Below are 13,580 nucleotides of genomic sequence, written 5' to 3'. Positions count from 1 at the left end.
TGTTGTATTTAAAACTACAAAAAGTAATCCAGCATAATCTTGCTAAGGAACACTGATTACTTCAGATCATAGATTTGTTAGGGGATTTGGTTGTAGTTTGAATGTTTGTCTTTCCAGCTGTAGGAGCTTAACTTCTGTTGGGCTCTCAACTAGTGATGTAACTTTGTAAGACTGAGTTAACTTGGTAAAACTAAGTCTGGCCCTTTGTTTCCTCTTCTCCCTCTGTTCAATAAAAAAGATTCTTCCTCCAAATGATACATCCATAGGATTTTTTTCCAGTTGTTATCTTCTTAACACTTGCTTCTTATTGCCACTTCAAACAGCAATGGGGGCTCTTAAAAAATAAAACCCACATCTCTATCCCTTTGTATTCCTTTCAGGAGCCTTGTGGGCTCCGACTGGTAAAAGTCAAGGAGTGTAAATGTACCTGATGTGCAATGAGAAAGTGCACAGGGCTCAGAAATCTCTGATTATTGAGAGAGTTGTGTGTTGTCAGGCTCATAGTAAGTAGCCTTTAAATGAGTCAAATCAGGGATCAGTGTCACATCATGGTATTGTTGCCTTCTATTTGGGGAGGAAACATGAGCTTTGACTTGCATCTTCAAAGAGGTTTAGCAGCCTATCCCCTTGTGATTTCCCTTGGTGGCAGCTGTTTGGGTACCAAAACCAGCTGGGCCTGAGTGATAGAATCTATTCTGTAAACTTCTTTATATTGGAGTAGGAGAGAGAGACAGGGTGCACATGAGCAGGAGGTGCCTGAGGTTCCTGGTGTATAATGGCAGCTTGTAAAAGCTCAAATGGTGCCCTTTGAGTCCATGTTTTATTTGTTAAAGCTCTGGAAAAGAAAATGCTACCACTTTGGATATAGTGCCTTAAACCCTCTTTAAATAACCATCTTAATTTAGTTGGACAGAACAGAAGAAAACCAGGAAAAGATGAAAAATCATTCTCCAGCACTGGATTTGTGCTGGAGCAGCTTTAGGCATGAACACCAGGGTTCAGTACCTGAATTTGTTGCAGTCTCAACATCTTCACTGGGTTTATTATCCCGTGGGAGTGTTGAGCAGGAGGAGGAATTGTGCCATAATGTAAAAGCCACCTGCCTCCCAACTTGCTTTGCCAAAATGTGACAGCACACATCACCTTCCAATTCTCTGTCTGTCATTTCTGAGCCTGCTTCACTCATCAGTTCCATCCTGCATAAAGTGTATTTAAGGTATTGAAGAGTTTCATGGGGCAAAACCAGGCTATTCATCAGGTTTTAAAACCTTGTATTGTATACAAGGCTTGGATTTTGGGCCAAGTTGTGGGCTTGTTTTTAAATAAGGTGTTTGGCTCACTGCAATATTGAATAAAAATCAGTATTGGGGACCCTGGCAAATACTGAGGTGCTCAGGAAATCCATTTAGCTGAAGGCAGGGACTGCATCCCAGTGTAAGGATGGTATAACTCTGGCACCAGACACAGAAAAGAATGCTCAGAAGAGTTAAATATATTTAATTTCTCTGCATCATTTCCCAATGGTTAGAAGTACACTGTGGGTTGAAATGAGAAGGCTGGAAATAAAGGTTTTCCTCCAGCACCAAGTGCAGAAGCAATGTTTCAGCAAGCCCCCATTAAGCCTAGAATTACAGAATACAGCAGAAAGGCAATTTTTCATACAGGTAGAATGTCAAATTCATTTCTGTTCATTCTTGGGTTTTTTTTTTCCCAATGAAAAGTGCTTAGCACATGAATGAGAGGGGTTTTTTTTTTACCCTAGAGATGTATGTTTAAAGAAAAAAAAAAATGTATAGACCTACAAAAGTGGAATGTAAAATAGAATATTAATAGGATTTGTGGCTATGACAGACTGGGATTTCTATCATTCATTTTCAAAGCCCTTGAAGTCATTTGGTACTTGACTAATTATTCTGTTAACATCATTTTGGATATTGAACTATATTTAATGGTCTTTTGGGTGTCTCAAATTACATATTTGAACTGCTATGCTATTTTCCCTGCTACACAGAGATTCAGCTTTCTTTTTAGTGTCTGATTGGTGGGGGGAGCAGCAGAACCAAGCAGGGAGTTGGCCTGGGAACTCACCCAGTGTCACTATTAGAGGCACAGAAGAAAAATGCATGTTTCAGGTTTTGAGGTCAAAATAAAACTTTTACCTACAATTGGACTTAAAAGGTGATCTGCTGATCTCTGAAGTTTAAACAGATACTGTACATAGTGATTTAACATCCTTAATAACAAAAATTGCTGGAGTTACCCATTCTGCAGGCCATTTTCTTTTGACATCTGTCAAATTACACAATCTTGAATTTTGGTATAAAGCATAAGCTGTCAAGCTTAAACAGAAGTTTTCCAGAGTGCAGAGTGGTGTGTTGTTTTTTAAGGTAAATGGGCCCCATTTACATTAGTTCTTTGATGTTAAATTCTTTGCTACACATCAGAGAACAGTTGCTTCTTCCCTGGAGCAAGTTTTCTTTCTTCTCCTTCCTCCACCCTTTGATTTCCCCCCCTCCCTCCCTTTATTTTTTTTTTTTTTTTTTTTAAGTTTGCTTTCACTTTTATCTAACTAATTATGGAGGATCAGCTCATGTATGGCCATCATTTAGTTAGTTGTAGGCATTTTGGAAAATAATTAATTCATAGCTAGTACCCTGAACAGATTCCTTAAATTTGCTTTTCTGCTGGTGACTTTGGATGTGTAGATTGGGAGCTGTGTTTGGGGGGGCTTTGTTGCTTGTTTATGTTTTGGGGGGATGGAAATCAAATCCAAGCACTATCAAAACTGTAAATCATGTAGAGATGAACAAGATTTCTCTAGGCATCCCTAAATCTTACAGATCTCTCTGCAGTTGAGTTGCAGGAATTAGTTTTCCTATGAAATTTGTAGCATAATAGAAATCTAAATCTCCATCTGAAAATCACCATTCCAAAGCTGGAAGACATCCAGGGATTTGTGCTGCTCCAAAATATTCTTAACAGCTGCATTTTTGATAAACATTCAAGGTGTCCTAAGCTCCTTTATGGATGTTGCTGGAGGATGAAGTTGTCCATGTGCCTCCCAAGCCCTCAGTGCAGTAGAATTTCTGTCTGCATCTGTAACATCAGCTGGAACTGGAGCTAAATGTCCCCTCTAATACATCTTATACCTAAAAAATATCATATAAAACTTTGTTAATTAGGGTAGGATGTGTTATACTTCTGTGGTGTGGTCACATCATAGATCCCTTGCTCTTTTATTAATAGTTCAGTGCTGGTTCATGAAAGGAAAAAATGAAAATAAGGCAATGTTAAGCAGTATCCTTTAATTCAGGTACCACATCTGTAGGGCTAATACCATTTTTAATTTTTAGGTGAAATGTTGTGTTGCAGTCAGTGGAGTTTTGCTCAGCAACCACAATATGATGCTTTAAGGCTTGTTAGGGAATTACAGTTGGTTTTTAAAACCAATTAACTGTAACAAGGACATAATCTTTTTAATGCAAAAGTCCTCCCTCTATAATATAAAATAACTGCATGTAAAATTGTCCTAATCAGATAGTTTGAGCTCAAATATGTATTAACTGTGTGAAACTAAACAGAAGTTAATTTTTGAAGCAGTGGGATTCCTCTATGGCTTATCCAATTTACACCCTTTTCTTATAAAAATGGTTATTACAATTGATATTTCTGTCAAGTTTTTGCCAAGTCTGAATTTCAGCAGCCACCTCTCACACACAGAAAACTGGTTTAAGGCCATTAACTGTATTTGTGGTGCTGCCCATTGCTATAAAAAGAGTTAGACTTTAATGAACACTGGCTGCTCCTCCAAATATTCACCTGCCAGTTGGATTCTTATTCATTATATTTCTGAAATAGCACCTGACCTGAAAGTTGGGGAATGCCCTTCAAGTAATACAGAAGAAATGAGGCTTCATCCAGTGCACGATCTGAGCAGCCTGTTAGAAAACTTTCTGCAGGAAAAAATAGTAATTTTTTTGCACTAAAAAAGTGTTCCTGGCCATGACCATGAATTAAATCTTCAGCTGCCCAGTGTGCTCCAAGTGGTAGAACCTGAATCCTGCAGAGCTTCTCTGGGGCAGTCTGGGAGGATGCAAAACCCCTATGGGATTAGGGAACAGATCTGAACTGCCCAGAGTTTTAGTGCCACAGGTTCCAGATAGGCAGGGGGAGAGCTGGAGATGCTTTAAATGGGGTTTTCCCACCTCTGGTGGAAGTTGGGGTAGCTCAATGCTTCTGAAAATCCGAGCCCTCAAATCAGGTTGTTTGGGACTGCAAAGAAAGACAAGAATTGGTGGTTTGGTGATGACTGGGAGACAACTTGTAAGTATTTTGCTAATTGGAATTTTTTAAAGGCATTATAAAATCAAATGTTGCAATTGCCTTTAAACAAGCTGGTAGGATGCACTTTGTATTAATTGAAGGGCTGAAATTCAGCAGATATTCCTTTTGGATCTCCTCTTAAATCTATCAGAGGTCATCCTGGTTCTGCTCAGTGTGAGCAAACAAGTTCTAATTTGTTTATGGAAGTTGTGAGTGGTTTTTATTTATTTATTTATTGGGACTTCTTCTGTGAGTTCAGGAGGTTATAAAGCTGCTTCTCTGAAAGATGAAGACTTTTACCCCAGGCAAGCTGAGTGAGAGCAGCTGTAATGTGATCTTCTTTGCAGAGCTTTGCTGACCTGTAGCTCTCCCTTTCTGGGAGTACCAGTAATTTATACTATTACTGTCATTTATTTTTTACTTCCCCCCCCCCCCCACAGATGAACTGGCACGTTCAGTCATTTTATGATATGCAGTGGTGGTAAAATGTAACCTGAAACTGGATGACAATAGAGTGGAAAGAGGGTTTGAACATGGGGCAGCCTGAGTACAGAGAGAAATTCAGCTTACACAAAGCTCTCTGGCACAACTGCTGCTGTGGTGCTGCTCTTTCTATTTCTATTTATTATTATCTTTCTATTTCTATTTATTATGCTCTTTTTATTTATTTTCTATTTTGTGCAAGCCCCACAATATTCCCTTGCAGTGCTTGTGGCACACTTGAAATGATAAAAGTAGAAGAAGTGGAATTTAATGTGTCTTTCTCTCTGCTGTTTTATACCAATGTGTAATGCTGTTATTTACAGGGGGGGAAAAAAACCCCAACAAACCACCAACCAAAACATGTGTCCTCAAAAATTATGCTCAAATTTGATAGTTAGTTTTGATTACAGCAGATGAAACACAGACCTCCATCTGTTTCATCATCTTGGAATTTGAAGGGACTGAAGAGCTGAAATTGCAGCATCATGGAAACTTGAAGATTATTTTTAACTGGCTGCAATATATTCATCTGCCCAGTAGATAACTGCTGGATTCTATAGGATGATTCAGGCTCTATCATGCTTGGCAGGGACTCACAAACACTCGCTGCAACTTTAAGCTCCTAAATTTATAGTCCAATAAAATCAATGAGCCTGTTTGCTTGGCTGAAATCCCTGCTGGTTGCAGAACTGGAGTTTCAGCCTTGCAACTGGAGCTGAGGTTTGGAAGGGGGGATGTGCCTGGCAGCTTCTCTGCTCCCCCAAAAGAGGCTCTGGCACTGGGGCAGCTGGAGGAGCTGGTGTTTGTGTGCTGGAAAACTAAGGATGACAGATCAAAGATTGGAACACGAGGTCAGATTGATTTTGAAAGCTTAATCAGCTTAAATTTGCTTCAGAACTCAGCTCCGTAAGACTCTGTCCCCCTAAGAAAATGTTTTTCTTAGACACCTGTCCTGAAATTTTAGAGCCAAGAGCAGGGGAGTGCTCAGCAGTTCATCTGAGGACAGAGCTTTGAGGTTGCTCTGGCAATGTTATAACGTGACACCTTGCAAGAAAAATACAGAGAGGAATTGTGTCCTTAAATTAAATTGAATTCATTTATTATTATTATCATCATCAAATTATTTCTGAAATTTGAGGGAAAAAACCCTTAAGAGCTGTTTTCCCCCAGAATTATGGAAATATTTGCATGTTAAATTCCTCGATGCCAAGGCAGCCTTGTTTTCACTCTGGTTTATTCTTTATCTTTGAGGTGTGAGGGGGGAAAAAAAGGGCTAAAACCAGCCAAGAGCTGTGAGTGCCCAAGAGCTCCCAGCTGGCTCAGCTGCACACTGGCTCCACTTGCAGCATCATCACCACCTTTCAATAGGTAGGGACGTGCCAGGGGACAAAAGGCAGTTGCAGACCCCAAGCTGAGACACTGAGCCGTGTCCCCCATGTGCTGGATATTCCAGGCAGCCTGTTCCTGGGATTTTCTTCTTTCCTTTTCCCTCTGTTCAGCAACCAAATCACCCTGAGAAATCCCTGTGTCCTCTGCCTCCCCGCCACACACACGCGCGCTTGCTCTCTATTTTTTTTTTCTGCTTTTTAATCCACAGAACTCTTTATGTTTTTCTAATAATTGGCAGCAGAGGTGCAGTTTCTCCCCTCTTTTAAGTGATGAATAGCTGGCTGGAGATGAAAGGCGAGGGCTGGTGGTTTTTTGGCTGCCACCAAAGGGCGTTGGAGCTGGCGCGGCTCCCGGCCCGGCGATAGGCACGGGGTGAGGTGCCAAGCAGAGGGCTCGGTGGCAAAGTGTCTGTACACATTCTTCATCCTAACTAATCTGGTGGGGTTTTTTGTGTCTGTGTGTCTCTGTGTGTCTGTGTTTCAGGCACACAGCCGGCTGAAGCAGACTGAGAAGGAGTACAGCCAGAAGCTGGCCAAGTCCTCGCAGGTAGGTTGGGAGAAGGCAGGAACCTCCTGTGAATCCATCTGACGTGGAAAGTTGATGAAAAGTCTTAAGGACTTCTGCTCTGGGGCTGAGGAGAAGCTAAGCATTTCCCTTATCAAACATCTAGTGTCTGTCTTACAGATTTTAACCTTCCAATAAACACAGAGTGTTAGGCTGACTCGAAAAAAAAAAAATAGGTGGGGATTTTTTGAGTGCTAAATTTCCTCCTTTTCAGCTCATTTTTCCTCTCCTGAGGACCCAAGAGGGCTGAGTTCTCCACTAGTGGGTGGAAAAGGAAGGTGAGGTGTCCTATCAAGCAGCACATCTCCTAAAACCAGGAGCAGCAGGACTTGTATTTCATGTCCCAAGGTGGTGTTGGATGGCAGGACAGCAATCCCAACTCTGCCATCAAGATTTTTAGCCTTGCTTCTAGAGAATCCAACGTTTCTGCCCAAAATAACACTTTGAAGAACATAGTTGTCCTGAAAGCAAACTGGTTTTGACTTGAATTTTTGTAGTCTTTTGAACATGGAAAATGAAAATGTGCACTGAATTTACCTATATGCTTAAAAATGATAAAGCAGGCTGATTTTTAAATACTTCAGCTTTCCAGTTAATTGGCAGGTAGTACTGAAGTGTGAAAAATGATGGAGATGCAACCAGAAGTTAAGCTTTTAATAAGAAGAAAATTGCCACAAGGGTTTATGTGGAGGTGTCATTCCTCTCATTCCTCCCAGCACAGCAGAATGCTGCCTCTTCCTTGCAAAGTGTGTTCTCAGCAACAGTAACAGAAGTCTAAATATTATCCCATCAAAATCAATAAAAACACTGCAAAGGGTGGTTTAGGAACCTTGAGGCTAGGCAGAGGTGGTCAGCGAGACAACAAGAAACTGCAAACTTTACTGGTTTAGAAACACTTTAAAATATTTTCAGTCTTGGACTGCCATGGGTAAATAGGTTTAACATTATAATTTTATGTTTTAGAATATCTATTTTCTGCACTTTTTTTTCATATAGTGGGCTCTCCATCCTTGGAGATACTAAAAACCTGACTGGACATGGTCCTGAGCAACGAGCTCTGAGTGACCCTACTGGGTGAGCTGGTCCTTTCACCCCTCACCTCTTCAGTGATAAATCAGAGAGGATGCTCTCCTAAATGCCTTTTTAGCAATTTGTTGAGAGACTTATTTATAAAGAAACAAACAATCAACACCAGAAAACCCCATATTTTTATCTTGTCATCTGAATAACAGAAAAGCCACAGTGCTCACAAGTAACATTTAACACATGCCAGGCCCTAAGGAAAAGTTCCCTTTCACTGCCAACTGTATTTTACCTTTTGGCTTTGTCATTTTTATGACATTTGCTGTCAGTGCAGAAATGATACTTGGTCTTTGTTAAAGACAGATGGAAAAATTGAAGCATTTCTGAATTTTTAAACGAGGGGTGAGGAAAATTGCTTTAATTGTTAGAGTGGGAGCATGTAGGTAGTGTAGTGCAAGGTAATAACTTTTTAACCAAAATATCATTCTAGGTTTTATCAGACCAAAATTTTTTGGCCTGTAGAATAGTCTCAAAATGGAAAAATTGAGACTTTCTTTTTTGCCATGTTGACCAAGCCTTGCTGTAGCTAATACACTGTTCTCTTTATTGGGGAGAGATGGACCCAGTGACCAGAACTGGTGTTCTGTGGCAGACACACCACACACATCATATGTCAGAGCTCTTTGGCACAATAAAGGAGTTTCACCCTGATGTCTGAATTTCTTTACTTTTGTGGGTTTGAATCAAATCTCTGAAGTTCCTTGAACATAGTTTTTTCTGTAGCTCAGTATTAATAATAGGTCAGTTGCAACTTTTCTTGTGGTCATGTTGCTGACAACATCTGTCTAATCTTACTCTCAGTGGCCTCTTGGAACATTCACTTTTAACACCCACACAGAGCAGATATTTCAAGAAATTTCCTCTGAAGTTTATACAAAGTCAACAGATATTTTTTTTTTCCCCTCTCTGAAAAGAACTGCACAAAGCAGATCTTTCTCCATCAGTTCCTGCTGAAATTTATTTGCCTGCATTTCAGAACTCCAATACTAGTCCAGAGTCTTAACCCAGTAAAAGCTTTACATTTCACTTTTGTCTTATATTAAAGGGATTGTTTTTAGTTAACAGCTACCTACATAATCTCTGGGCTTTGACCCACTGCTTCCATTTAGTGCATAGCCTTCCCTTTGATTGGGATATTATCTTTTTTAATATGCTTTTGGTTTTAGAAAAGAAATATGGAAATTACCCATGGAGGTTTTACTCATCTTTTGTTGCTCTCTGGGATTTTCAGGTAGTAAAACGGGTTAAATACATTTACAGAAGGGTTTAATCAGCCCTTTTCTAGTTGTTTTTTTTTTCTAGATTCTAGTACTTCCATTTGAAGAGTATTTCTTACTTAGTCCTAGATCCTGCTAGTAGTTCTAAAAAAAAAAAAAAATCCAATTTTTTCAAGAACTCTGAGGCCTTAGTGTATTTCTGTATTTCTTTACTGATGAGGAGACCTCACAAACAGAAGTCTGAGCATTCTGGCAGTTCTCTCCCTGAATTGCTTGGGTGCTGAAGTGATTTTAGCATTAGACTGTTTGATGCTGCTGCAGCAGCTTAACCTAAAGCTTGAATATATCCATTAAAGTCAGTGACTCGCCCAGATGTTAAGTGCTTTGCTGGGTGATGACTTGCATGTCAGCATGAAATTCTCTAAGTATGCCTGAAGGATCAGGTTTAATTATAACTTTGCACAGTGATAAAAAAGGTGAAACAAACACATTTCAACAAATCACGAGTGAATCATGTTACAGGTCTAATTTAGGGGTCCTGGTTAGGTCCCCACTGTATTGCTGAGCAGCATATGTTCCTTCAGCAGCTCAGAAATGTCACTTATCAAGCTTAACTTTCAGTCCAGGATGTAAATTTGGGGGTTTTCTCTGCAATATGAAGCCATAAAGTAGTCTAGCAAACAACCACCACTGAAGCCACGTAGATCTGCAGCCCTGGTTTCAGTGCCGTAGAGGACTGGGATCATGCTCTGTTTTGAACATCACAGATGTGCTTTGTTCTCCTGTGTAAATATTTTGGAATGTCCTAATGGAAAACCCTTCCTAAATATTTTCTGTTCAGCAATCTTTGTCATTTGCAACCTTCCAGGATTGTTTTTTCCCCGCGCGGGATTTCACGCTCTCTCTCTCCGTCGGAATTATTCCTCTTGCAGAGCAGAGTTTGCCAATGCCACTAAAAACATGCAAAACACCTGCCTTTTGCTGAAGAGAGATTTTTAGCATGCTGTTTTCTTTTTAGATCATAGCTGAACTTAAGACAACCATTTCCTCTCTGACAGAGGAGAGCAGCCGGCAGCAGCTCGCCGCAGAGCAGCGGCTCCAGGAAGTTGTACAAAAGTTGGAAGATAAGAAGCAGCAGCTGATTACAGATAATGAGAGAGCACTCAAGGTAATCTGGGGATTGGAGTCACTCTTTGAGTGGCACCAGAAAGTTCTACAGTGGGCAAGTGAATGCAGGTTGCTGTTGTTCCCCCAAAGCTCACTAATTTGCTGGACCTTGGCTTTGATGTGTTGGATGATCCGGGCTCTTTCCTCAAGCTGCTCATATCCTGCATAAAACCTTTGGGTTTGGCAAATCTAATCCATCCACTTTGGTCAAATACTCAAAATTTTTCCTGTCCTCTTTCTTTGAATACTCAGATATTTTAACTTCTTTCCAGGGATTGAAAGAAAGGTGATAAATAGGAGGGCAGAGTTGCTGTGAGCCAGCAGTGTGGCTTGGGCATTAACTTGGGTTCATCAGAACATCTCAACTCTGGTGTTTAAGGCTGCAAGAAGTCTCTGCTAAATATAAGTGGAATCAAATAGTTATTTCCAACATTTTCACATTGGATTTCTGCATATTTTGCATCAGTGTTGCATTCTCTGCCCTTTTTCAAATAAGCTTTAAGAGGTTCTGACTATTGGGGCTCAGTTCCTTGTTGCTTTGAGACCCTGATTCCAAGTGGCTGCAGAGAATGAATCCCTCCTGCAGAAGCAAGCTGAATTATTTTTCCTTTCAGAGCTTTCAAGGATTTTAAAAACTATTTAATCTGCTAAGGTCGACAACCAAAACACTTCATTAAATGTTGCATAGAAGGAGAAAATTCCTTTTTCATAAAAAAAACCATTTACTGGTACCAAACAAAAAACTCTTGTGAAATCTAGAAACTCTTGAAAAAATGAACTCCTACAGTTTTTCTAAGTTTCTTGTGCAGAAAAGAAACCATGGGAGTTCTTTTATATTGGAACTACTTGATTTTCAGTTTTAGCACAAATGAGATTGCCCTCAGTATTTAAATTATTTGCATAATGAAATTAGGCTGACATTACTACCTCACCATCTGCAGAGTGTTCTTTTATGAATTGTTTAATGATTTTTTTTTTTAAGGAAAGTATCTGCCTTGATTTGTGTTTGTTGAGTTTCCTTTCTGCTCATTCTTTAGTCTCTTGTGTCAAAGGCATAACTAAAAAAAATGGAATCACCAGAGGCAGTTTTTATTATCATTAGGATAATGAAATTAGGATACTGCAAATTGGTCATAGTGAAGTTGCATTTTGGGGGGGAACAGGTGGATTTTTGCCACTTAGGCAAAGGTATTGTTGGTAGGTGTCCCCTTTTCCAGTGGCCATCACAGAAGCCCTGTGGCAGTGGAATAGTCTTCCATATAGTCAGGAATTCACTGTCATTCAACTGGTGGCATGTATGATACCTTCTGGTATTATATATATATATTTGCAATATGGTTTTGAACACTAATGATGAAAGGTTGTATGAGTTCTTTCTCTGGGGAAATCTATGCTCTTATGAACTTAATTTTGATGTTATTTCCTCAAAATGTGATGAAAAACCAGAGGGGAGTCCTCAGCAGTGTCCCAGAGAGTGTTTAACACTGTTGCTGTGAGTATTTTTTGTATGATTTGGTCAGCCTGGGGAAGAAATGTCAGGAGCTGTTATGCTTGGAGCTCTTGAACTTTGTTTGGTGTAATTAATATTATGTTTTTTTATTAAAATCTTTTAAACCCACTGATTTAGTGGAAATTTACTGCGAGCCAGTGCAGAAAATTCTTCAGAAGGTAAAGTACTGTGTGTGCTTCTGGAAGCAGAAGTGGTTTTAATATTCAATCATTTAGTGTTTTTGAGAGCCATACATAGTTCTAGATGAACATGCAAAAATACTTTGCTTTTTATTAGCCTGGGGCAAAAAGAAGTGGTTTTGGTGAAAGTGGAATCCTAAATGTCTTGGACACAGGGAACAATACCTGACCTAGGGCATGCTGAACACTTTAAGGGAATGATTAAAGAAACATTGTGAAGACAGTTCTTAATATAACATAAGCCTTTGAGAAGACTTACTATAATATAAGCTGTTGAGAAGACCATCATTTTAAAAATGGGTATTTGCTAAATATAACATTGATTTAAACTAAAATTGAGGAACAGATTGCAATTTCCTCTATATGGTATTGGGTGACTTCCTGTAAGACCTTCCAATTATTATTTCCTTTCAAAAGGAGAAATACATTTTTACAGAAACCAACTGGCTCTGAGTGAAGTGTTGGATTTAGTCAGTAAAGGGATCTCCAGATGTGGATGCTCTAATACATGATTTTGATATTAATTCAAGTTCCTGACTCTTTTTGCTCATGAAACATTTCCAGGTTGTTATTATTTCAAAATTCTAGCTGTCGTTTTAGTTTTGATTTTTTTAGCATAGGATCTTAAGCACTGGTGGAAAATGAACAAATGAAACTTTTAAGAACTTTTTGTTTCTTTTGACAACCTAAAAAACCCCCCTCTGAGCCAACCAGTTTGGGTTGAGCTGGCTGCAGTTTGGGTCAGTTGGAGGCAAATGCTTAAAGCACTTTTTATTTGGGGTCACACCCGACCTGTCAGAGTCCTAAAACCAGGAGAAAGTTTTGGCTCAGCACATCCTTTTCTTGTGGGGGAGCAATTTGGATGCCATGGGATGATGCTCAGAGGAGCAGGAACAGGAGCTGGCAAGGGGCTCCCTGCTGCTGTTGGGATTACACAAGTCTTGGCAGAGGGAATGATCCCAAAAAGCACAGCTCACCCTTCAGTCCCACATGGATATCTTTGCTTTGAACCTCCCAGGACTGGAATTGTTTGGAGCAGAGTCCAAGGACACCATGGTTGGCCTGGCATGGGGCAAATCCAGCAAAGCTCACCTGGTCTCCAGGCTGTGCTGCTCCTCTCATCTGCTTACACTTCAAAGATCAGGATCCATTGGTTTATCCCATGGGATTAGTTGGGAGCACAATTATATTAATGCCCTGCAGATGCTTGGAAAAGCTGCTTAAATTGCCAGGTCTCTTAACTCATTGGGGATGCTTGAGCCTGGGATTTTGGTACCCACCCTCTAGGGTTCCAAGCTCCTGAGAAGAGCTGTGCAGGAGCTACAGGGGTTGTTGAAGTGTAGTGTAAACTTATTAAGGTTAAATTTAAGCTGGTTTTCTGGCAGCCTGATAGCAATCTAGCCACAACAACCCAGAGCTCAGCACTGTCAAATGGGCAGAGCATTTACCTAATGTTTCTGCTGCTTTTGGCAGTGGGTACTGGCTGGACTCAGAAAAGTTGATGGCATTGGAGAGATACCTTGGGGTTATTTATGAAATTCCAGCCTTAGGGTTGGGGTTTTCTTTGTGTTTTGTTTTGTTGGTGTTTTTTCTTCTGGTTTTGTGTTGTTTTCTGGTTTTTTTAATTTAAGTTTTTTATTAAATCCTTTTTGGATTTGGGGATTG

At 40.0% G+C, this 13,580-nt stretch overlaps 1 protein-coding gene across 1 annotated transcript in view; it reads left to right on the top strand.

Annotated features, from left to right (window-relative positions):
- Window positions 1-13,580, top strand: part of CEP112 (centrosomal protein 112) — a 158,778-nt gene that overhangs the window by 109,182 nt on the left and 36,016 nt on the right. The window contains exons 23-24 of the mRNA XM_030461669.1: window positions 6,679-6,741; window positions 10,078-10,227. Coding sequence (XP_030317529.1) covers window positions 6,679-6,741; window positions 10,078-10,227 — 213 coding nt within the window. The remainder of the gene's footprint in view (window positions 1-6,678; window positions 6,742-10,077; window positions 10,228-13,580) is intronic.

This window comes from Calypte anna, chromosome 18 (assembly GCF_003957555.1).
Source record: "Calypte anna isolate BGI_N300 chromosome 18, bCalAnn1_v1.p, whole genome shotgun sequence".
In the NCBI taxonomy this organism is placed as follows: Eukaryota; Metazoa; Chordata; class Aves; order Apodiformes; family Trochilidae; genus Calypte; species Calypte anna.
The sequence above is the reverse complement of the archived record's forward strand: the minus strand, read 5'-3'. Positions and strand labels throughout refer to the sequence as shown.